This window comes from Pinus tabuliformis, chromosome J, assembly GCF_031772625.1.
Source record: "Pinus tabuliformis cultivar Carrire ecotype Pingquan chromosome J, CPIR1, whole genome shotgun sequence".
Taxonomy (NCBI): Eukaryota; Viridiplantae; Streptophyta; class Pinopsida; order Pinales; family Pinaceae; genus Pinus; species Pinus tabuliformis.
Window position 1 is genome coordinate 206,951,774 of NC_142295.1, and position 24,468 is coordinate 206,976,241.

At 39.4% G+C, this 24,468-nt stretch overlaps 1 protein-coding gene across 1 annotated transcript in view; it reads right to left on the bottom strand.

Moving 5' to 3' along the window:
- LOC149226410 (putative LL-diaminopimelate aminotransferase, chloroplastic) overlaps positions 1-24,468 on the bottom strand; it is a 310,774-nt gene that overhangs the window by 148,386 nt on the left and 137,920 nt on the right. The window contains 2 exon segments of the mRNA XM_089377483.1: positions 17,590-17,694; positions 19,961-20,023. Coding sequence (XP_089233609.1) covers positions 17,590-17,694; positions 19,961-20,023 — 168 coding nt within the window.

Genomic DNA, 24,468 nt, shown 5'->3' on the forward strand with positions numbered 1-24,468 from the left:
GTTGGTGCCAAGGAGTCTTGTTATCATGATACTAGTTCGTGGAGTATCTTTGGTGGAACTAGGGTTTTTCATGGTTTTCCCTAGCTATGGTTTTGGAGAACTAGACGATTGTAATAGCCTTGGTACGAGGCCATAGTAAATAGGCGTGCTTCATCTTCATATATATATATCCAAAATTGTCTCAATTGTAGATTTGATTTTCACCATTCATTATCTTCTTGGTTGGTAATTTTCAGCAATAGGTTATCATGTTGATTTGACATAAGTGAAGCTCGAAATTGTTAAGTGATTTAACATTAATATAGGAGATAATATGGCAGAGTTACTACAGTAAATCTTCATTATATATATGGGAAGACAACATACTCCTTGTAGCATTGGTATGAAGTCAGCCCTACTTTAATACCAATTGAAACATTCCAACTTGCCAAAAATAGTCCCAAAAATATTTAATACACCGTAAATGGATGTGACACACATCTATAAGTACAGTAATGACGGTAAACTGCATACCATCTAATTTGAAATAGGATAATATCTTCCAATCAGTCGAAAAGTTAACAATATCAAATAATCCAATCCATTTGTGTATGAATAAGTATAATAATATCTTATATTACTAAAGTCTAAATTTCTAAGTCAATCGAGAGTCAGCACACTCCTCATGTAGGGCCTAAATCTTGGCCAACCTACTAGTTACTTATACAAGTGGTCCCTTTTATTGGCTAGAGGGTCCACGCCATTATCTATAGCATACCATGAGAGAATCATTCATTCAAGTACTAATCAATTTTATAAAAATAGTTGTTAGCCAAGAGTAAACTACGGATAAGCATTACAAACAAGCCACTTTCTCTATGAGCTAAGTCACATGATACGAGGACATGAGACATGGAGGATACGAAAATACAAGTATCTGACACGTGACACAGAAACCCCCTATAACATGACACAGAGGACATGTTATATATTATATATTAAAAAATATAATATATATTAAAAATATAACAAATTAGTGAATTACACATAAAATATGAAATATATAAAACATTTACATGATGATGATACAAATTCACTCATACAATTAATGCATATAACCAAAATAGCATTGAATGCAATACATCTCTAAACCAAAAATACATCAACAAGGAGGCCCTAAATGGCCTATACTATATACTGTCCAAGAAAAATCATACAACAAATAACTAGTACTACATATCATCAAAATCATTGCCTATATTGGGATTGTCATCATCAATCTCACTCTCTAAGCATTAAAATATGATTGAAAAAGCTTAACGTGTCAAATCAAGATTCTTTTTGAGTGATAAGTATATTTTTATTAGAGTTATGACAGAGGACTTCAATAATCAATGCCACCAACATTGAGGTACATAGAGGGCTTGGTCCTATTAATTAAATGCTAATTCCATGCCCTCGTCCATGACAGACTCCAATGGAAACACAATCCCCCCAGTCTTGAAATCCTGAAAACTGTGAAGCCTGCCAGAATTTGAGTGGGATGTAAAATTCTACTTTTTCCATATGAAATCCAATGAGGTCCGAACCACTCTCGAACATCTTGAGTCAATTAATAGTAATGTTAAAAGTTAAATTAAAAGGATGAAATGAAAGATAAAGGGGAATGTCGCCATTAATTGCACGGCATTAGTAGAGCCTGGACATGTTGGAAATAATACTGAGAGGGGGGGTGAATCAGTATTATCAGATCAATCAAACTTTTTCAATTTCATACTCAGAAACATATACGCTACTTCAATTAAGTGAACCCGCGTGTACACGCTACTGTGTCTAATGAAACTCGCGTATATCCAGAGATCTTATAATTCAGTTAGCTTAATCTTCAGTAAATGCATCAGATCATTATTAAGCATATTAACAGTAAACAGGTGCAGAGTAACAGAACAAAACATCACACAAGAGCCACACACATGAACACAAAGATATAAGGTGGAAACCCAATGTGGGTGAAAACCACCTGCTGCAAGTCATCTCAATCTTCTTCTTAATAAGAAAATCCTTTTACAATATTTGTACTGGTGCAGTCTTATACCAGTACGGGAGCTACAACCCCCCTTGCTCTTGTACTAGCCGATCCATTTACTAGTACGCAGGCTGCTACCTGCTACAATGCTCCAAAGATCTCCTTTAGCTTTTGTACTAGCTTAGATACTAGTACGTAGGTGCTTGCCTACAATCTTCTCACCTCCAGGTACCATGTTTCATCAATTTTCAGACTGGATACACTGAAGCACAACACATAATCTGTAAGGCCACTTTTCATCCAATTTTCATACTGGACCCATAACTATCATTGAAGCTCAAAACAATCATCAAACTCTGAATCACTGAAACCCTGTTAACAACAGTCACCAGAACACAGAGCAGACACAGAACTCTGTAATAACCATCAGATCCATCTGCAACTTCAAATATTAAGATTTACAATGTATACGCTACTTCGATGAATCAAACCCGCGTGTATACGCGCTTTTATCAAAGCCAACCCGCGTACAGATCTAAAAATAATTTCTCATAACTTGCAGCTGTACCAGACATCAGTCATACTCATAACACTTATAGAACAATACATGCGTCAGTATGTAGATCTAGAATAAGCATCATAAAGATAGTTCATTTCAAACCATTTGATCCCGATCTCTCCTTAGATCTACTTTTCCATCAACCGGTGAGATCTCTCCTTAGCTCAGATCAAGCAATGCATCATCAACCCATAACCCTGCATACTGGATCTAATGCTTCATCAGATATTCAAGACATTTCAGATACACTTGCCTAATGATTCCCTTCCCTTTATATAGCCTTAGGCCTTGTTCAATACCAAGAGCCAAAACCATAGAAATCCAATACCATCAACTTCAAAACTAGGGATCGACACGCCCGTCGAGACACAATGGTCCGAAACCATAGGCACAACTTCCAAGGACTAACCGCCATGGACCAAAGGTACTTTTCCACATACACGCGCTTTTGATGAAGCCAACCTGCGTGTACACGCGACTTGGGCTTAACGAACCTGCGTGTATGAACTTTCTCTTCTTCTTATAGTCTGATCATCAATTCCTTGCTGCTGACCTTCTGTACTATGATTTGTCATCAGTGAGGTTTGCCATCAAGGACAACACTTATCTCATAATGCCAACAATCTCCCCCTTTGGACTTGATGGCAAAGCTAACTTGTCATACTTAGAACTATCATCTGATTCCTTTGAGCTGTCCTCCATCAGTCACATCTGATATCTCTTCTGAAGATTCATCATCTGATTCCTTTGAGCTGTCCTTCATCAGTCACATCTGATATCTCTTCTGAAGATTCACCCAGTTATACATAAGTGAGATATTCTTCTATGAGAGGGTTGCCATCAAGTACAACACATGCATCATAATGCCAACAATCTCCCCCTTTGGACTTGATGGCAACAACACCAAATCATTCTCCCCCTTTGACATCAAGGGCAAAGGGTGGACCAAGATATTCTCTTCCTTTGCTGAATCATTCCACTGTCCATACTCCCCCTGAGTACCTGCTGAAATCTCTGAATAATCTCCCCCTTTGTATATGCCAAGGTGTACCAATCTGTCCATGCTCCCCCTGAGTACATGCTGAATCTCTGTACCACTGAAGTGTGCTGATCATGCTCTCCCTGACTGTAAGCAAGGTCTACAAAAGATGTTCTTCAAGAAGAACATGACTCTATACATCATAAAGGACCTTCCTATCACTTAGGACTCATACATACATCCATCTCTCAACTAAGTGAGGATATACAAAAATTGACTCATCCACCCAACCAAGTGGGAATACATCAAAATTTTACATATGACAACCAAACACATTGCATCAATCATCCCAGGCATAGTGGGGAAACCAAAATAGGCCGTTACATGACCTTGACACCATGAAAGAGATACCACAAAAGAGATATATGACATAGAGACGAAATAACTAGACCAAGACTTATGAAAGTCACTTCTCCTTTCGCCTTTGTTCCTCCTGAAATCAACACCAAATGTGAACTAGAACCAAAAGCTTTAAGATAATGCCAACAATGCATCATTGGAAGATTATCTGCTCCCCTTGAACCTGTGCCAGATGATCTCTGTCAGACCTATATCAGACTTTCTGCAACCAACATCTGTCCCTGCTGATTTCCTTCAAATCTCCATATACGCGACTGTATACACATAAACACGCGTATATACGCAGATATCCCTTACGCAACACGCGTACACCATATACGCGACTATCCCCTTGTAAAACGGCGTATGCACGCGGATATCCTTTAAACAACATGCGTACACAAATTTCCATATCAGCAACCTGTAAATGTCCTGTAGAGAATAGGTCATCAACCTATAACAAGGTATGTCTGCATCAATTCATCCCTTTGAACAGAATTCAGAGTCATTCACATTGTATCATGTGTGAAACCACCATAGCCATTTCATCAAGCTCTACATGATCCAAGTATCATTACTTGGGAACATCTGCATCAATTAACATATGTAAGTATAAACCTATCATCATATAGATAAGAACTCATCACCATGTCTCCAATAAAGCAACTTTGAGTAGTCATCCATGTATCAGCATTATGTATCTTGAGCTCAAGCTCATTTGACAAAACTTCTTGATATCATCAACAGCAACAATCCTTATCCACAAGAGTGCCTGCATCATAACTGTATGATCTTTATGCATATGACAATAGCAGTATATAAGTGACTCATCATCAAGTGAGGAAGATGTGTATTCAAGCTTTGTACGTCTCCTTGTCCTTATGAAGATCACCATGTAAGCACCATATATGCATCATCAAAGAATCAACCATAAATCTGATCTGAACATCTTCTATGTAACTTCAAGAATCATATGAGAGTTTATCATAGACAACTCACAACCACATCATAGCAAGATATATCATTTAGCCATATAAGAATCATCACCAAGGATTATTAACCATAATGCCAACAACGAATTACTAAAGGCATATGCTCCCCCTCAACCAGTGCCATCTGTTAGATCTGATCATGCATATATCAGTAATAAGCATCAAAACATCATCATCCTCAAGTTAGGATCAAAAACACTTCTAGACATCATACAAGTAACAAAACATTTCCACACATCCTCAGCAGACTGTAACCAATAGAGCAAATAACAGACTGAATCATATCAGATCCTTTTTCTGATCCTGTTCCCACTGCTTTTCCTCAGACTGACATATACGCGAATTTGCAGTGTCTAACTCGCGTATATACGCGACTTCCCTTTAAGGAACTTGCGTATGAGATTCAGAACGCTGAAGTTTTACACTTTCAGCTCCCCCTGAGTCTGATATGTCTGTGCTGTGCTGTGTCTCAGTACATTGTGCTGACTGTACTTCCTTCTTCCTCCATATCTTCAAGTGTGATGAGGTTTTCTCCTTTTGGTGTGATGTCCATCCTTTGTTCCTGCATTCCTTTGCTATATGTCCAAGCTTGTTACATGCATAACATCTTACATGTTTCATATTCCTCCTGTAGCAATCAGCAGCTTTGTGACCAAACATATTGCAAGCAAAGCAATATCCATTAAAGTACCTTGAGTGTGATGATCTTTCTGCATGATGGTCTTGAACCCTTCTTCTTCTACATCTAGCTGCAACATGTCCAAGATTATGACATACATAACATTCAACATTATTCATAGGAGGAGTAAAAGATTTTCTTTGAGGAGTCTCTTTCCTTGATTGTTGACCTTTCATCTCCTTGTCGATCATTTTAGTTTTCTCTTTAGAGTTCCTTGCCTCACCTTGTGAGCTAGATTCACCTTCAACAGATTCATGAAAACCAAGACCAGTCTTGATTGCAGGAGACCTTTGACTACTAAGAATATCATCCAAGGCTTTAGTACTATCTTGAAATCTCAAAAGTTTATCCTTTTCTTCTAATTTACCTTTCAAGATATTTACCTCAACTTGAAGTTGTTCCTCCTTTTCTAGACATTGCTTCTTCATCTCTTCTCCATATTTTCTTCCTTCTTCCATTTGTTGCCTTAGATTGAGTATCTCCTTTTCTTGCTTTTCATACAGATCCTGCTGAATTTGACGAACTCTGAAGGCACATTCCAACTGTGATTTTAAGCTGATGACTTCGTTGTCTTGTTTTTCAATTGCTTGGTGTAGATCTTCATTCTGCTTCTTGGATTCTTCAAGATCTTCCTTTAGTGAGAGGATCGTAGCTTCAAGATTTTCATAGTAGCTGGATCTATCTTTGAGTTTCTTGATGGTTGTGCTTCTTTCGTTGACTTCTTTTCTTAATGATGTCACTTCATGCTGCAATTTTTGACATTGGTCTTCCTTGTCCTTGAGTAGCTTTCTTACCTTGTTTCCTTCTTCTAGTTGGGCCTTTAGTTTGGTAACTTCTTCTTTGAAAGCACATTCCCTTTTGTTCAATAGATCTTGTTGATCTTTAACTTTGTCTGTAAGCCTTCTAAATACTGCCTCTATTTGATACTTTTCTTGCTCACCCATAAAAGCATGTTCAGTAATTTCACTATCACTTCCATCACTTTCACAAGGAAATATAGCAGGAACATCAGAGGATAACACATTCATACCTGATAATGATTCTGAATCTGATTCTGAATCTGAAGAGCCTCTTATACCTAATCCCCAATCGATTCTCCCACTGTCATAGTCCTTCTGAGATGTCTTCTTCTTCTTATGAGCTTTCTTCTTAAGCTTCTTTCCCATTGTTCCACGGATCTCCTTCAAGCGATCAAGCTTCTATCAAAGGACTTGCTCCGATACCAATTGTTGGAAATAATACTGAGAGGGGGGGTGAATCAGTATTATCAGATCAATCAAACTTTTTCAATTTCATACTCAGAAACATATACGCTACTTCAATTAAGTGAACCCGCGTGTACACGCTACTGTGTCTAATGAAACTCGCGTATATCCAGAGATCTTATAATTCAGTTAGCTTAATCTTCAGTAAATGCATCAGATCATTATTAAGCATATTAACAGTAAACAGGTGCAGAGTAACAGAACAAAACATCACACAAGAGCCACACACATGAACACAAAGATATAAGGTGGAAACCCAATGTGGGTGAAAACCACCTGCTGCAAGTCATCTCAATCTTCTTCTTAATAAGAAAATCCTTTTACAATATTTGTACTGGTGCAGTCTTATACCAGTACGGGAGCTACAACCCCCCTTGCTCTTGTACTAGCCGATCCATTTACTAGTACGCAGGCTGCTACCTGCTACAATGCTCCAAAGATCTCCTTTAGCTTTTGTACTAGCTTAGATACTAGTACGTAGGTGCTTGCCTACAATCTTCTCACCTCCAGGTACCATGTTTCATCAATTTTCAGACTGGATACACTGAAGCACAACACATAATCTGTAAGGCCACTTTTCATCCAATTTTCATACTGGACCCATAACTATCATTGAAGCTCAAAACAATCATCAAACTCTGAATCACTGAAACCCTGTTAACAACAGTCACCAGAACACAGAGCAGACACAGAACTCTGTAATAACCATCAGATCCATCTGCAACTTCAAATATTAAGATTTACAATGTATACGCTACTTCGATGAATCAAACCCGCGTGTATACGCGCTTTTATCAAAGCCAACCCGCGTACAGATCTAAAAATAATTTCTCATAACTTGCAGCTGTACCAGACATCAGTCATACTCATAACACTTATAGAACAATACATGCGTCAGTATGTAGATCTAGAATAAGCATCATAAAGATAGTTCATTTCAAACCATTTGATCCCGATCTCTCCTTAGATCTACTTCTCCATCAACCGGTGAGATCTCTCCTTAGCTCAGATCAAGCAATGCATCATCAACCCATAACCCTGCATACTGGATCTAATGCTTCATCAGATATTCAAGACATTTCAGATACACTTGCCTAATGATTTCCTTCCCTTTATATAGCCTTAGGCCTTGTTCAATACCAAGAGCCAAAACCATAGAAATCCAATACCATCAACTTCAAAACTAGGGATCGACACGCCCGTCGAGACACAATGGTCCGAAACCATAGGCACAACTTCCAAGGACTAACCGCCATGGACCAAAGGTACTTTTCCACATACACGCGCTTTTGATGAAGCCAACCTGCGTGTACACGCGACTTGGGCTTAACGAACCTGCGTGTATGAACTTTCTCTTCTTCTTATAGTCTGATCATCAATTCCTTGCTGCTGACCTTCTGTACTATGATTTGTCATCAGTGAGGTTTGCCATCAAGGACAACACTTATCTCATAATGCCAACAATCTCCCCCTTTGGACTTGATGGCAAAGCTAACTTGTCATACTTAGAACTATCATCTGATTCCTTTGAGCTGTCCTCCATCAGTCACATCTGATATCTCTTCTGAAGATTCATCATCTGATTCCTTTGAGCTGTCCTTCATCAGTCACATCTGATATCTCTTCTGAAGATTCACCCAGTTATACATAAGTGAGATATTATTCTATGAGAGGGTTGCCATCAAGTACAACACATGCATCATAATGCCAACAGGACAAATCCACTTCCCAACACCTGGAATTCCTTCCAACATTGCTTAATCACTCTTAGCTGCACTCCAAAACCTTTGAGAGCTTCGAACCTGTGACTGCATTGCATGAAAATGAGGAAATAAATCGATTTTAAGATGCTTTTTGACTTGACATGTGTCCAAATTTGGGGACAACAAAAGGGCTTGTCCAACAACAGTCAAACGCATGTCCTGCAAACAGCACAACTCAAACTCATGTCGGACATGTGTCATGTCCGACAAATGAAATACATGACACAAGGAGCGGGGGAAAGGACGTGTCATGTTACTTAGTTTGTGAGTAATAGTTATCACTGCTTTCCATGCCTGCAGTTAAATGACTCAAACTTACACTGAAAGCAAGACTGTTAATGCAATTTAGAGAACTTCAATCAGTATATTAGACACAGTTTCCCTCGTTAAGAACTCAAAAATACTGACAAGTGGCAGGTGCAGGGGAGTGGGTGGAGGGTGGTGGTGGAGGGTGATCATTTTTTATCCCAAAGAAAAGACAGAAATAATCTATACCTGGGGTCTAGGTCAAACCACAAACAACCAAACTGAGGCTTATGTTCTTTTCCAAGGTCTCCTCCTTGCCTAAGAAGCCAACATTTAATCTTTGATAGCTATAGGAGATTCAAGTGTTATCATCAAATCGATGATATGAAAATCAACTCTTACGGACAACAAGCTCACTCTGATCATCACTCGAATCAATAAGGCGGTAAACAACCAGGTTAGAGTCTCATATTATCAAGTTCTGTGAGACTTCAATTTGAAAGCAGACTCACGTCACCTTATCAAATCCATGCAACTTAGAAAAAAAAACGAGAGACGATTGAATTGTTTCATCCCCTAAGAAATCAAGGTTAGAAATTCCACCCCACATCTCATCTTCATTAAACAACACATGCAGCATCATCTATCATTTCAGTTTCCAAGCATGGGAAGGGGATATGCAAGGATGTGATCCCATCCCATCTGCGTGCAAAATTGAATCGCAGTCCAATCTTTTGAACTTGGCTTTATGGATACCCTGGCAGCAAGGTGGGACAATGGCACACAACTGAAATATAATTTGCAGCATTTTCTGCAGGGCTCTCAGGCATATCCAATTTCATTAGGTAAGATCATTTTCTATCATAAGGCTGTTTCTCTGGGATTGGAGTATACAAGTGTCTGATTCTGGAGGCATTCAGTGAACAACTGGGTGTGTGGCTTTCTAGAACATGTTTGGATTTCAATATTTGGTCTCTCTATTTGTGGTTTGGACATGGTTAAGAAAAAGGTGCTCAGGCAGTGTCTTTTTATTCTCTTGAATTCCTGTAGCATTTATTCTACTTGCTTTCTGTCCTACGATAGCAACCAATCATGGTCTCTATACACTCTGGTTTTGAAATGTTTGAGATATATCTTTTGGGTTACATCTGGGATTGTATGTGATAAAGAGTTTCAGTTCAGGTTACAGTCATTTGTCGAAGAATGGTGTGTTTGTTTTCTCTCTGCTAGGTTCGTGGGACAGAGAACCTCCTGTGTGCTAGAGCTAACTTTGGATATCCTGTCTCCATCTCGATTCGGCCTACAAATATCTTTCTTTCAATCCTAAAAATCATGAATCACAGGGATGTTCTGGAATTTAACTTTTAAGAGAACTCTTAGACAGCATGATGTCTATCTAGTGTAATAGAATCTCCCAGTTCTTGGTGATGTTGAATTGGGGTATCATCGGATGTGCTCTAGCCACGAAATTTGGTGGAGAGGTTGGGGCACATGAGATCTCCAATACCCAAAAAAGATTTGGGCAGATTCTAAACAGTTCAGGAGATATTAAAATAATTAATATTTTTAATGGGGACCCTAAGTCTAAACTTAGGGAAAATAAAATATTAATGTGTATTAATATGAAACTGTGTTAGAATGGTCCAAAAGACATAGATCAAGCCAAATCTAATCTTAGCCGTTGATTAGGGACTTAATCTCGGTCGTTGATTTGTCGACGAGGAAAGTATAAGAGGAGGCTTGAGGGTTTCTTGGAGAACACACTGAGGGAGACCAGTCAATTCAATTTTTGGAGCGGGGTTTGCTGAGAAATTGAACCAGTGGTCTGGAGAGCAATCAGGAGGCAGCAAGTATGGAACAGAGAGACGGGAGATCAGCACAGAGTTAGAAGGGGCAGACACAGAGCCAAAGGAAGCCACGTAGAGGCAGAAGAGACAGCGCAGAGCCAAAAGGGCCTGCGTCATCCATGCAGACACTGCAGGAATGACGCAGAAGGCTAGAGACGCTGCACAGAGCCTCAGTAGGCTAACGCAGAGGGTTTCAAGCTGACACAGAGGTCAGTAGGGCCCATGCTGGGTTCAGAAGAAGTGATGAAATTTGTCTATCTGTGGGTAATCTAGTTTGGCACCCTATTGTACTAGAAAATTGTTGAATAATAAAATTCTCCCTTGCTGCACCGGTTTTCCCACATTGGGTTTTTCCGGGGACATTAGTCCAAAATAATTGTGTCAATGTGTGCATATGTTTGTTTCTGTATTACGGTGTGATATCTACAGCAGTATTTATTTTAATGTTTGTTGAAGTAATTTCATGAATAACTTATGATGAAATAAGTAGGAAAAGTAAATCAGTTGCTGCAGTGATAGAATTTTCACAAGGTATCAGAGGAAGTAATCAGAGACAGAACGGGAAAATCAATTATGGGTCGAGACCACGATGCAGAGGCATCCACCTCAGGGGACTCACACAGATTTTCAGAAGATTGCACAAGAGAGAGAGATTTTGATTTCTCTATGTTGGGTTCCAGGTTGGAAGAAGAAGTGGTGTGCATGACCAGTGTCGCATCATCAGAAGTATGGTCTATAGACAGTGGAGCCTCGTGGCATATGACGGGAATCAGGGAGTGTTCTCAGAATATCGAGAAGAGAAGATGAACTTTCAAATCACAATGGGGAACAAAGCAAAGTGTACTCCAGTAGGAAAGGGTACCATAGTTTTTCAGACAAAATCGGGAGAGCGGTTCCGTGCCACAAATGTGTTGCATGTACCAGGATTGGGGATGAACTTACTTTTCGTGTCACAACTACAAGGCAAGGGCTATGACATCCACTTCATCAAGGAAAAGGTATACGTCAAACACCCCAGTTGGAAAAAGAAAGTGCAGATCGGGATCAAAAGTAATCGGTTGTATAGATTACAACTAGAATCTCCAATGGCACTAATAGGTAGTCATAGGAACAAAGACTTGAACAAACTATGGCACAGAAGGATGGGTCACTTGCACTATGGAGCTCTGAGAATTCTCAGGAGCACTGTAACAGGAGTTCCGGATCTGAGTACGATGAGATGATGTATGCAAGGGATGCGCTCTAGGAAAGTATGCCAAGACGACATTTGCTAGGAGCAACCACAGGGCCAAGAGTGTACTAGGATTGATACACTCATATATCTGCGGACCTATGTCTGTCAAAGCTCTCAGCGGTGCCAAGTATTTCCTTACCTTCATTGATGACCCCTCGAGGAAAACTTGGATCTATTTTCTGAAAACCAAGGATGAGGTTTTATGTCGATTCAAGGAATTCAAGGCTCTAGTGGAGAATCTGACAGGTAAGAAAATAAAAGTCTTGCGCTCAGATAATGGTGGACAATATGTCAATAAGGACTTCACTGATTATTGCGCTAAGGAGAGCATCAGAAGAGAGTGGACAATTCCCTACAATCCGAAGCAGAATGGGGTGGCAGAAAGGAAAAATAAGACTATTGTAAAAGCAACTAGGGCCATGTTGTATGATTAGAATATGCCAAAATTCTTGTGGGTGGAAGCATGCAACACAGCTGTCTATGTCCAGAACAGGACTCCTGATCGAGCATTGGGCAAAATTACTCCAGAGAAAGTCTTCACTGGGAAGACCCCTGAAGTCAGTCATTTCAGGATATTTGGGAGTTTAGCATATTGTCACATACCCGAAGAAAAGAGGAAGAAGTTGGATCAGACTACAGAAAAGGGGTATCTGGTAGGATATAGCGAGAACGCTAAGGCATACAGAATCTATCTTCCAGGGACCAAGAAGGTAGTAGTACGACGAGATGCAAAGTTCATGGAGGACAGAGCTTTCAGAACATCTCACAAAATGCCTTCCGAGGAGCAGCGAAAAGAGGATTCGTTGGTCATGCCTCTTCAACCAACGGAAGTGAAGAATTCTTCCTCAGATCAGGAAGATTCTCAAGATGAGGAGGAGGAGCAAACCGAAGCACCTGCTGGCAGAGGAAGAACCAACAGGGAACTTTGTCAGACCCTGCGTGATGCAGAGAACTTCATCGGAGAGCCAAGAAACAGTAAAAGGGAGCGAAAACAGCCAAACAGGTATCAGGTGTTAGTGGCTCAAGATGGGGAGCCTGCCAGCTTCAAGGAGGCAACTCAGCATCAGGTCTGGTTAGATGCGATGGTGGAGGAGTATAACTCCATAATGGCAAATGATGTCTAGGAGGTGGTGTCAAGGCCTCAAGACAGATTTGTGGTAGGTTCAAGATGGAGCTACAAGATCAAATATGCTGCAAACGGCAGTGTTGAAAAATACAAGGCCAGGTTTGTGGCTAAGGGGTATGCTCAAAGGGAAGGGATTGACTATGAAGAAACCTTCGCCCCGGTCGCCAGGTATACATCTCTATTAGGACCGTGATATCTCTTACAGCCCAGATGGGATGGGAGATCCATCAGATGGATGTCAAGACGGCATTTTTGAATGGGCTAATAGAAGAAGAGGTATACATTGAACAACCAAAGGGCTTTGAAACTCATGAGAAGAAGTCTCATGTATGCAGACTGAAGAAAGCCTTGTATGGGCTGAAGTAGGCACCAAGAGTGTGATTTTGTCGAATAGATGGCTACTTGCAGAAGATGGGGTTTGTCAAGAGTGACGTGGATCCGAATCTCTACTATCTGGTCGTAGAGAACGAGCCACTTATCTTAGTATTATATGTCAATGATCTCTTCCTGACAAGATCATCCAGACTCATTGAGGACTACAAGAAGAATCTAGCCACAGAGTTCGATATGAAGGATCTGGGACGAATGCACTATTTTCTAGGGTTGGAAGTTTGGCAGCAAAAAGGAGAAACCTTCCTTGGGCAAGGGAGTTATGCTACAGAAATCCTGAAAAGGTTCGGAATGGGAGACTGTAGACCTATGGCTACGCCAATGATCACCAACTGGAAGAAGATTGACGCATCAGAAGACAAGGATGTCGATCCCACCCTATACTGACAGCTCATAGGGTCCCTGATGTATCTAGTCAATACCAGGCCAGATATTTGCTATGCTGTCAACACCCTTAGTCAGTTCATCGTGGAACCAAAGAGGGCTCACTAGGCAACAGCCAAACACGTTCTCAGGTATTTACAGGGAACAGTTGATTATGGGCTTTTATACACCAAGGGGAAGGAGATCAGGTTGAGTGGATTTACTGATGCAGATTGGGCAGGAAGTTCAGTGGATCGGAAAAGTACCTATGGGTATTGTTTCAACATTGGATCGGGAATGACCTCCTGGTGCAGTAGGAAACAGAAGTCTGTGGCTCTGAGCTCGTCTGAGGCAGAATATATGGCAGCAAGCACAACTTCGTGTGAGGCCATATGGCTTAGAAAACTGCTGGTAAAACTATTCAAAAGAAATATGGAGGCGACCAGGATCATGTGTGATAATCAGAGTTGCATCAAACTCTCTGAGAATCTAGTATTCCATGATAGGTCGAAGCATATTGATATCTGGTGTCACTTTGTCAGAGATTGTGTCCAACGAGGAGCTGTACAGTTAAGCTATACTCCTACAGGGGAACAAGTGGCAGATATCCTCACCAAGGCCCTTGGAAAGTCAAAATTTGACTACTTCAGGGAAAAGATGGGGATGGTAAAGAACCCCTTTCAGAAGTAGTCTGTTAGCCGCACGAATGAAGAGGGAGTTGCAGTGCAGATGCAGTGTTGGGAGAAAGGACCAGCAGCAGCACAGATGCAGAGGGAGTTGCAATGTGGATGCGGTGTTGGGAGAAAGGGGAACAGCAACAGCATAGATGCAGAGGGAGTTGTCGTACAGATGCAGTGGCAGTAGCAGAGTCATGAGCAGCAGTATAGGATGCAGCAATGCAGAGGATGTTGGGCATGGAGGCTTAACATCAGCACAGGGACCGATGTCGGATGATTAGGGTGATACTTAGTGAGGAGTATTACTAGAGCATAGTCCTCGTTAAGAGGGAGTGTTGATATGGGGTAGCATCGGATGTGCTCTAGCCACGAAATTTGGTGGATATGTTGGGGCACATGAAATCTCCAAGACCCATAAAGGATTTGGGCAGATTCTAAATAGTTCAGGAGATATTAAAATAATTAATATTTTTAATGGAGACCCTAAGTCTAAGCTTAGGGAAAATAAAATATTAATGTGTATTAATATGAAGCTATGTTAGAATGGTCCAAAAGACATGGATCAAGCCAGATCTAATCTTAGTCGTTGATTAGGGACTTAATCTCAATCATTGATTTGTCAACGAGGAAAGTATAAGAGGAGGCTTGAGGGTCACTTGGAGAACACACTGAGGGAGACTAGTCAATTCAATTTCTAGAGTGGGGTTTGCTAAGAAATTGAACCAGTGGTCTGAAGAGCAGTCGGTTGGCAACAAGTATGAAACACAGAGACAAGAGATCAGCGCAGAGTTAGAAGAGGCAGACGCAAAGCCAGAGGAAGCCACGCAGAGGCAGCAGAGACTGCATAGAGCCAGAAGGGCCTGCATCATCCATGCAGAGGTTGCAGGAGTGACGCAGAAGGCCAAAGAGGCTGCGCAGAGCCTCAGTAGGTTGACACAAAGGGTTTCAAACTGATGCAAAGGTCAGTAGGGCCTACGTTGGGTTCAGAAGAAGTGCTGGAATTTTGTCTATCTGTGGGTAAGCTAGTTTGGCACCCTGTTGTACTAGAAAATTGTTGAATAATAAAATCCTCCCTTGCTGCACCGGTTTTCCCACATTGGGTTTTTCCAAGGACATTAATCCAAAATAACTGTGTCAATGTGTGCATATGTTTGTTTCTGTATTACGGTGTGATATCTGCAACAGTATTTATTTTAATGTTTGTTGAAGTAATTTCATGAATAACTTATGATGAAATAAGTAGGAAAAGTAAATCAGTTATTGCAGTGTCACAGGTGACCTCTAAACTTCATGAGAATGAACATCAACATGCCTCACGGGATGCAACAATCATGAAACATTTGGTACAACAAAGGCTGAAACATAGTTTTAAAATTCGGTCGATTCGAAACGGAAACGCCCGAGTTGATCCGTTTCAATGCCCAGAATTGTGACTCGGTGGAGGAAACGGTTCAGGAGGCCGAGTTAGCCATGACTCGGCCAACTCGGCCATTTCCGTATTGACTCAGCCAAGTCATAACCTGTGGCCCGTAACCCCATCAAAACAACGATTTGTCATTCTTTTTAATGAAATTTTGAAGTGTTTGTTGATTGGTTTGGACTCCAAGGTGTTTTCTAAATTAGTTAAATGCTATTTGGGGTCCATTCCCCTCTCTTAGTATTGATATGCTATTCAAATTTCATGGTAATGTTAAATTCTTAAAGTAAAAGTGACATTCTCCTTAATCTTCATTTTCATCTTCATTTAAATTTTTAACATTACCATGAAATGACTCAGGATGTTTGAGAGTGGTTCTGGCCTCATTGGATTTCATATGGAGAAAGTAGAATTTTAGATTTCATTCAAAATCCAGCAGACTTATCAGTTTTTCAGGATTTCAGGATTGGAGGATTGCAATGTTTCCATTGAATTTTGTCATGTATTAAGGTATGGAACTCGTATTTAATCAAGAGCACCAATCCCTCTATGTACCTTGATGTTAGTGACATTGGTTGTCAAACTCCTCTGGGATTCGCTCCCAAACCAGGAGCTTCTAAAAATGTCGCTCCCACTCCCGTTTTCGCTCTCGCTCCCCACTTTCGCTCCCGCTCCCAAGTAACACTGAGCCAGATGATGTTGGCAACTCTAGCAGTAGCCAGTAGTACTGGTCACAGACTTTTGTTGTAGAGGCCATTTATAGACTCCTTGGTTATGTGTTTTTGTTTTGATCTCTATATCATCATCGTGTATGTATTGGACAGTGCACTGGGTGCCATTTTGATATAATGGATATATTCATGAGCCTACTTTGATCATATGTTGTCTTTTATCTATATTCTAATGCTGTGTTTGGAAACATGAATGAAAATCTTTAAAATTATGTGTTTTTATAAAAAATAAATATTTAATGTACTTTTTAGCACGACCAAGTCATTGAAATCGAGCCAGCCAAGTCGATACCGAGTCGGAGGCGGAGTCGGAGTCGACCCTCAGCGGAGTCGGAGTCGGAGTCGGAGTTTTAAAACATTGGGCTGAAATTAGATGCTCTGGAAGTAGAGTGTGGCATGCCAAGGAACTTAGCAATCAGCCTTAATAAAGACTCCCACTCCTCAGCCTCAAACAACAGGATGTTAATTAATTCTGTCCAGGCAGATTTCAAAGAGGAGGAAACAGTACACCAGATGAAAGATGTCATGGATATTGAGCAGAAGAATTCTATCCCATCTAATGTTGGACAGGAGGCAAACAGTCAGTGCGTGTTTCACTGAGTTTTATGTTTTTAAATTAATTAAATTATTTGGAGTTTTCATTAAGCAGTTTACTTGCAAGAACAGCTGGAATGTAATAATCTTAGACATTAGCAAACTTTCTTAAGTGGTTCCTGAGAGTTGTCATTTTGTAAGATACTCTATATCATTGCTTTTTGTATGCTCGCTGTTAGCTTAGCTGCAGTCTTTTTAATATCATATTTCTCAGTTTTATTTTAAAAAAAAACTCAAAAAATACTGAAAAATATCTTATAACAAACAAAAAAAATTAGGTTGAGAAAAGAACAGAGACTATCATGAACAAGAAGTTTAACCACCTGAAGACGGGAAATATCACATTTTGCTCCATCAGAAACAAAGATTTCAGAATCCTTTATGCCAAGATCTCCATAAAATGTCCTTGATAAAGCAGTCCTAAGAACCTGCATATATAATATATACAACCATAACAATGAATAAGCATGTGTAGATTATACCAAAGTAATTAAACAATAGTAAGACACCGAAACATTTATAACCAAGAAAAAATATGAGAAAACTAGGATTAAATAAATGTCTTGCTACCCAGTATAGATGTGATATATTTTAATTCTTCCAATAACCAAGTATGATACTGCTTGTTGGGTCCTATTGCAAATTTTATTTTCCTGTTCTGCATTCCTCAATCATATATTTGCTTGCACACAGAAGCCCTTCTTTCATGCATCCTAAATTTTCAAAATACAATGATGCAATCCCAAAATATTCCAGTTAGGATATGTTTTCGAATTGGCATTGAATTACATTTTCAGATTTACATCCATTCAAAATTCTTAATCCCAGTCTTTCTCTTCCGTAACATTTTCATTTGTAGGTGCATTAGCAGAAGCCATACATGTTACAGCCTCCTATATTAAGGAAAGTCTTTCTTCGGTCCCTCTCATGTTGCACACGATAGATAGGGTCATGAAATAAATTTTGGACTTGGAAAAGAACCCACATAAACTTGAGAATAATCCCACCCAAAAGGGCCTAATAAAGATTAAAGAAAGATAAAGAAGACAGGCTTAACAAGGACAAAACATGCTTCCAGAACCTAACAAGGACAAACACAAGGCTTCCTCATAGGAAATATCCAAGAGCTGCTTAAGCAGGAATTAAAACGTCTGGACTTCAATTGACTGGACGATCATCCTAAAGAAATCAAAGACTGTTAAGAGCCTATAAATCCTCAAAAGCCTAATCTCAAAGATATGTAAGGCCATGGATGAAGACACAGTTTGCTAAAATACAAGTGCATGTGGAAAACAACTAAGACACTTTCACAATCCAGCAGAGAAAATATGGACTCAATGTAGATTGCCAAAATGACAAGGGCTTGCTGTCTAGAGATTTTGAATAAACAGTAAAAAGCAGACAAAAGAAGAGATAAAGAAGCCTGATCTCCAGGTTTCACTACAAAATAATTGACATTGATAAATCTGGCAAGATGAGAATCCAAAGGGATCTCCTATCAATGTCAAGAAAAGTTGTGAGATTGACAGAAAGATATAACTTATAAGACTTGTATCAATAATCTCAGAATGAATGGGTTAGCCTCTTTTGTTAATTGTCACTCAGATTGGAGGCCTTTATTAATGGATTAGCCTCTTACATTAAGCCAATAAACACTTATCAACAAACATGAAAAGCTCAAATTTATGTCTACTGACATAAACTGTTGACAATGCAACTAACAGAAAATATCATCGTGTGCTCAATACTCGCCTAATTCTTGGAATTAAACAACACACAGGAAACAAAGGAACGTAAAATACAGTGAGCTTCAATGTATTGCTTATTGATTAATTTGAAATAGATGGCTTTCCTACTAAAAGAAACATTGATTGTTACAATTAATATTTTCTTGTGAGAAATCAAAGGTAAGTTATATTGCAAGTTCTTTTAAAAAATGACTTTGTTTGGTGTGATCCAATTTAGCCAAATATGTGAGCATGCCAATAAAGAATCCATTAATTATTGCATGTTCCCAGATGGGCAGTCTTTTTTGCCCAATAATTACACATCAGTTAACTGCAGGTAATCCTTTGTACAGATGGTGTTTCATTAAGACTTTTTTCAGCAAATTACCATCCTTAAACAGTAAAGACCTGTTCAATGTGCCTTCAAATTCCAAGCAATCTAAAATGAAATGACACTAGCAGGGGTAAAAGATTAGCTTCGTTATGTTTTTCTTGTGCAATGTTAAATTGGCTCAAACCTTCTAACTACCGACTCTTGCAAACCACTAGCTTTATTATTAATGTGCACAAATTAAGGAATACCAAAAACAAGTTTGCATGTTTTCAAAAATAATATCTAGTTTGAGCAAGAATTACATTTCACATAAATAAAATGAAATGACATTATATTAATGTCCACTCCTGACCAAAGAAATGTCAATGGGACTCAAGGGTAAGGTTGGTACAAATCAAAAAATAAGTAGTGCCTAGCACGTCTCCTAACAAATTAACAATGTGAAGTAAAAAGTTAATAACAGTGCAAAAAGACAAAACAGGGGAAATTTGAAGAGTTTAACAAATAACAGAAAAATAAATTCAACAAAACATGTAATTACATAAAGGATACAAACCACTACTGATAAATTTATGATGAATCTGCAGTTACAACTAAGACTGGGATCTAAAACATGATCAAAGTGTTTCATACCTTTTCACCTTGTTCTGCTCCATATCCACTATAACCCTCTCTTGTCGATAAAGCTTGTGCACGCTGCAAGCTCAGCATGAGCAAATTCCAAAATTAGTACTTTTTATGAGTTGATTTCAGTCTATCAAGTATAAGAGTTAACAAAATACAGATTCTCCGTAGACCCTCTATGCGGAGAGACACATACAAAAGGTAGCATATACCAGCAGTGAAGGCGTGATCAAAAGAAATTTATCAGAGCAAATGCATGTCCTACTTGAACAAATCATTAAGGATCTTACCAGCAAATCATAGGCATTATGAGACATGTAGAGAAGCTAAAATTTCTACAGATTAAGGTATTTTATATTTTGAAGAAACAAGCTCAAATAATAAACTTATAAAGTTAAATCTTGGTAAAATTCAATAAAAGCTTCACAGAATATTTCCTAGTGAAGTAATCATGAAAGAAACATCACAAACAGCCATAAGAATAAGCAGGGGAAATGCCAAGAAACAACAAAAGAAATTAATAACAAATTGAAACGACAATCTATTATCCATGACTATCAGTGTTTACCAGAGACTGGAGAATGCCCTGAGAATCTTTTTATGGGCTAATAAATTTAGTGGCATGGAATTCTGTACAGTTAACTGGGAGTTACTTGTTGTAACCCTAGAAACAGGAAGGGAACAGGGACCATTAAAACCAAGATTCAGGCCCAAGACCCTTGTGCAAAGTCAGTGACTCATGCTATGGAAAAAAAATGCTTGGAGGTGCTGTTTAGGAATTGTATAAACCTCGAGAGCACTCCTCAGTAATAAATCTTGGCAAGGCCTTCATCTCCAGACCCTTGTGGTCACCCCAACCATGGTTAAGAACAAATGTACATTTGTAGCTCAGAGTATTTGGAAGTCTTGCAAAGCCGTTAAGCCTGCCTCAGCTGAAGGGGATAGGGCCCTTGGGTTTGGCTTCCTGTCCAAATGATCATTCTTTGTGGTGGTCCACTATTTTCTTACATGAGGGCAAGCCGTTGGCTAAGAACACCTGGTTCTCAGCCCCTGGATTCTTCAAAAAGGGCATCAACCTGGTCGAGTATATTTTTTTACGCCCAAGGAGAGATTGGCTGCCATGGCCTGCTCTTAAAGCAAAATTTCAAGTTGACAACTTTAATCCACTCAATGTAGACAGGGTAGAGGACATGATCCTGTTGAAAATAGTGTAACTAGGTTCGGTATTCATAATGTCAAATCTTGTAATGATTTAATTTTGTATCAAGAAAAGTTTTATATTTTTGTTTGAGACATGGATTTCATGCTCAAGAAGTTTCTTGGTCTAGTTGTGGCTCCCATTGAGAGCCCTAGGTTGAGATATGTAAAATGAAGACCATCATGTATTGTTACACTTATGAATGTAATTGTTATATGTCAAAAAGTCCTTCAAGATCATCAATGAAATACTCCAAAATGTACCCACCGAATTGATGCAAAGAAGCCGCTGGAAATTATTTATTTGGACAGTCTAGAAGCCTCCTATCATGTCAGCCTAGTCAAGGGATCATGTCGGCCTAGGAGATGAGAACACAAGCCTATATAAAGGCAGCTTTGATACCTCCTCCAACACACATCTATCTCATTCTCTCAAGGAAGGATAAACGAAGAGAAAGGGTCGAAGAGAAGAAGCCGCAGTCCAAGAGGAAGTCTGTTCCCTCATCCGAAATCACCTAAGAAGTCTGTTCCCTCATGCGGCAATCAGATCTGAGCTAGGGCATCATTTGGTATGGGCATATTGTTGGGTTAGAGGCTCGATCTTGCAGCAGTTGGAAGGAGCAAGCTATCTTGAAGAAGTCTGCAAGGAGAACGAAGTCTTAGAAGGGCTAGAATAGCCCTAACCCTCTTTGCACGTATGTACTGTATACTGAAGTTGACAGATCTATCCTCGCTGTTCTAGAACAGTCACTCTCTCGGCATCAAGAAGGCTCGTTCCAAGCTCAAGGCAAAGGGTCATGATATGTGAGATCAATCTCCAAGGAAAGCAAAGATATAGGAAGGCTAGGTGAGCCTATCCTTGATCACATTTGCAGACTGTCATAGTGTTGTTGCAGACTTACTGTGCTATCCGAAGTTGCAGAAAGAAAGACTTGTTTGGGTACATTTTGGAGGTATTGTCATTTGATTTCTGAAGGTGTTCTTGAGTCAAAGTTTGGGTCTTGGAATTCATCAATAAAGATTCTATAAGAAAGAGTTCGAAGGGTTTTTCCTCTCACGATTTGGAGAGGTTTTTGCCCTGGCTTGGTGCCAATATCTTGTGTACTCGTGCATTGTTGATCTTCTTGTTTTGATAGCTGGTTGATGATAATAACACATGTTAATAATAAGAAGCAGAATATAAGAAAAGAATATCACAAGCAGTTATCATAGTTAAGAGAAATCGAATTCTTAAATTGCCCTAGATTTCTCAACATGGTATCAGAAGGAAGTTCTAGAAAGGGCATGAAGAAGATCACCTCACTCATGAAGCAATTGGCAAGCATTGGATCATTTATGATAAGCTTCATCAATCAAAGGATCAAGCAAGTATGGTTTAATCTTATCTCCAAAATCGATAGATCTACAAAAGTTGATGGCTTATTCTCCGCACTCTCTAGCACGTTTCAAGATGAGAATATTTAGGTAATCGATAGTGGAGCTTCAACGCATATGATGGGACTTCATCACCAACTCAAGACTCTTCTCCAAAGGAAAGTCTTCCTATTCTGTGGAACTTGGTGACAACAAAAATTATCCGGTAGAAGGCATTGGATCTACGTCCATCAAGCTTGAAGACGGAAGTAACATTCATCTCAACAACATCCTATATGTTCCAAGTCTATGCAAAAATCTTATTTCTATTTCATCTCTAGAAGAAAAGGGTGATAGAGTTTCTTTTATAGATGGAAGGGTAGTTGTTTGGGCTAAAGATTCAAGCATTGAAAAAGCTAGAACCATTGGTGTCCGAGAAGGTAGATTATATAGATTAGCTTCTCCTGTCAATCAAGCACTTGTTCACATCGAAATTAGTCCATGTGAACTATGGCATAGAAGATTGGGCCACCTCCACTAAAAAATTCTTCCAACCCTAAATTCCATAGTAAATGGAATTCTAAATCTCAAAGAAGAACATGAAGGCGTATGCAAGGGCTGTGCATTGGGCAAAATTGCAAAGAAACCTTTTGGACATAGCACATCTCGTGCTCAAGAGATACTTGATCTCATACACTCTGATGTTTGTGGTCCCATGACCAAATCTCTTGGAGGACATCTATTCTATGTCACCTTCATAGATGATCACTCCAGGAAAAGTTTGGTTTACCTTCTTAAATCCAAAGATCAAGTCTTTTCAAAATTTCAAGAATTCAAAGCTAAAGTGGAAAATCTCACAAAAAGAAAGATCAAGACTTTAAGATCTGACAACGGTAGAGAATACACTTCTAAAGAACTTGTAGCCTTCTGCAAGGAGGCTAGGATAAAAGAGGGAGCTCATAGTTCCATATAATCCCGAGCAAAATGGAGTAGCTAAACGAAAGAACAGGGCCATAGAAGAAAGTGTTAAAGCAATGCTTCATGACCAAGATCTACCAAAGTTCCTATGGGGAGAAGCAGCAAAGACTGTTGTCTATATTCAAAATAGAAGTCCCCACAGGTCTCTGAATAATCGAACTCCTGAAGAAGCTTTAATTGGAAAGAAACCTAATGTGGACCATCTCTGAATATTTGGATGTCCAGTATATATCCACATTCCCAAGGACAAAAGGAAGAAGCTAAATCCAACAAGTAAGAAGGGAATATTTGTGGGATATAGTTATTCATCCAAGGCTTACTGGATCTACATCAAGGAAAGACATCAAATAGAGGTAAGTTGAGATGTAATCTTTGATGAGAATATTGCATTCAAAAAGTCAAAACATATTTCATCCAATTCCGATGAAGAAGATCTTCCTATATTTGAGGAAGAAGTCAATAAAGAAGAAGAAGATGTTCATCAAGAAGATGAAGGTCCAAGCGAACCTATCACTATCCCTGAAAAGAGGAAGAGACCTAATTGGTTGACCTCTACACTTCAAGATGTTGAAAGACACCAGGCAAGTGGAAAATTTAGAGAAACCAAGAAACCTAAAAGGTATTCTGGGTATGCAGCCTACATGTCAACATTGATAGAAGATGAGCCATCCACATTTGAAGAAGCTTCCAAGCACTCTGAATGGAAGTCTGCCGTGAATGAGGAATACCAATCTATAATAAAGAATGGTGTTTGGGAAATCGTTCCTAGACCGGAAAACAAATCTGTGGTAACCTCAAAGTGGATTTACAAGATCAAGCATGCAGCGGATGGGAGCATAGACAAATACAAAGCCAGGTTTGTGGCTAGAGGTTTCTCTCAAGAAGAAGGAATTGACTATGAAGAAACCTTTGCTCCTACAGCAAGATATACAACCATTCATTCACTGATTTCTCTGGAAGCATCCATGAAGTGGAAAGTTCATCAAATG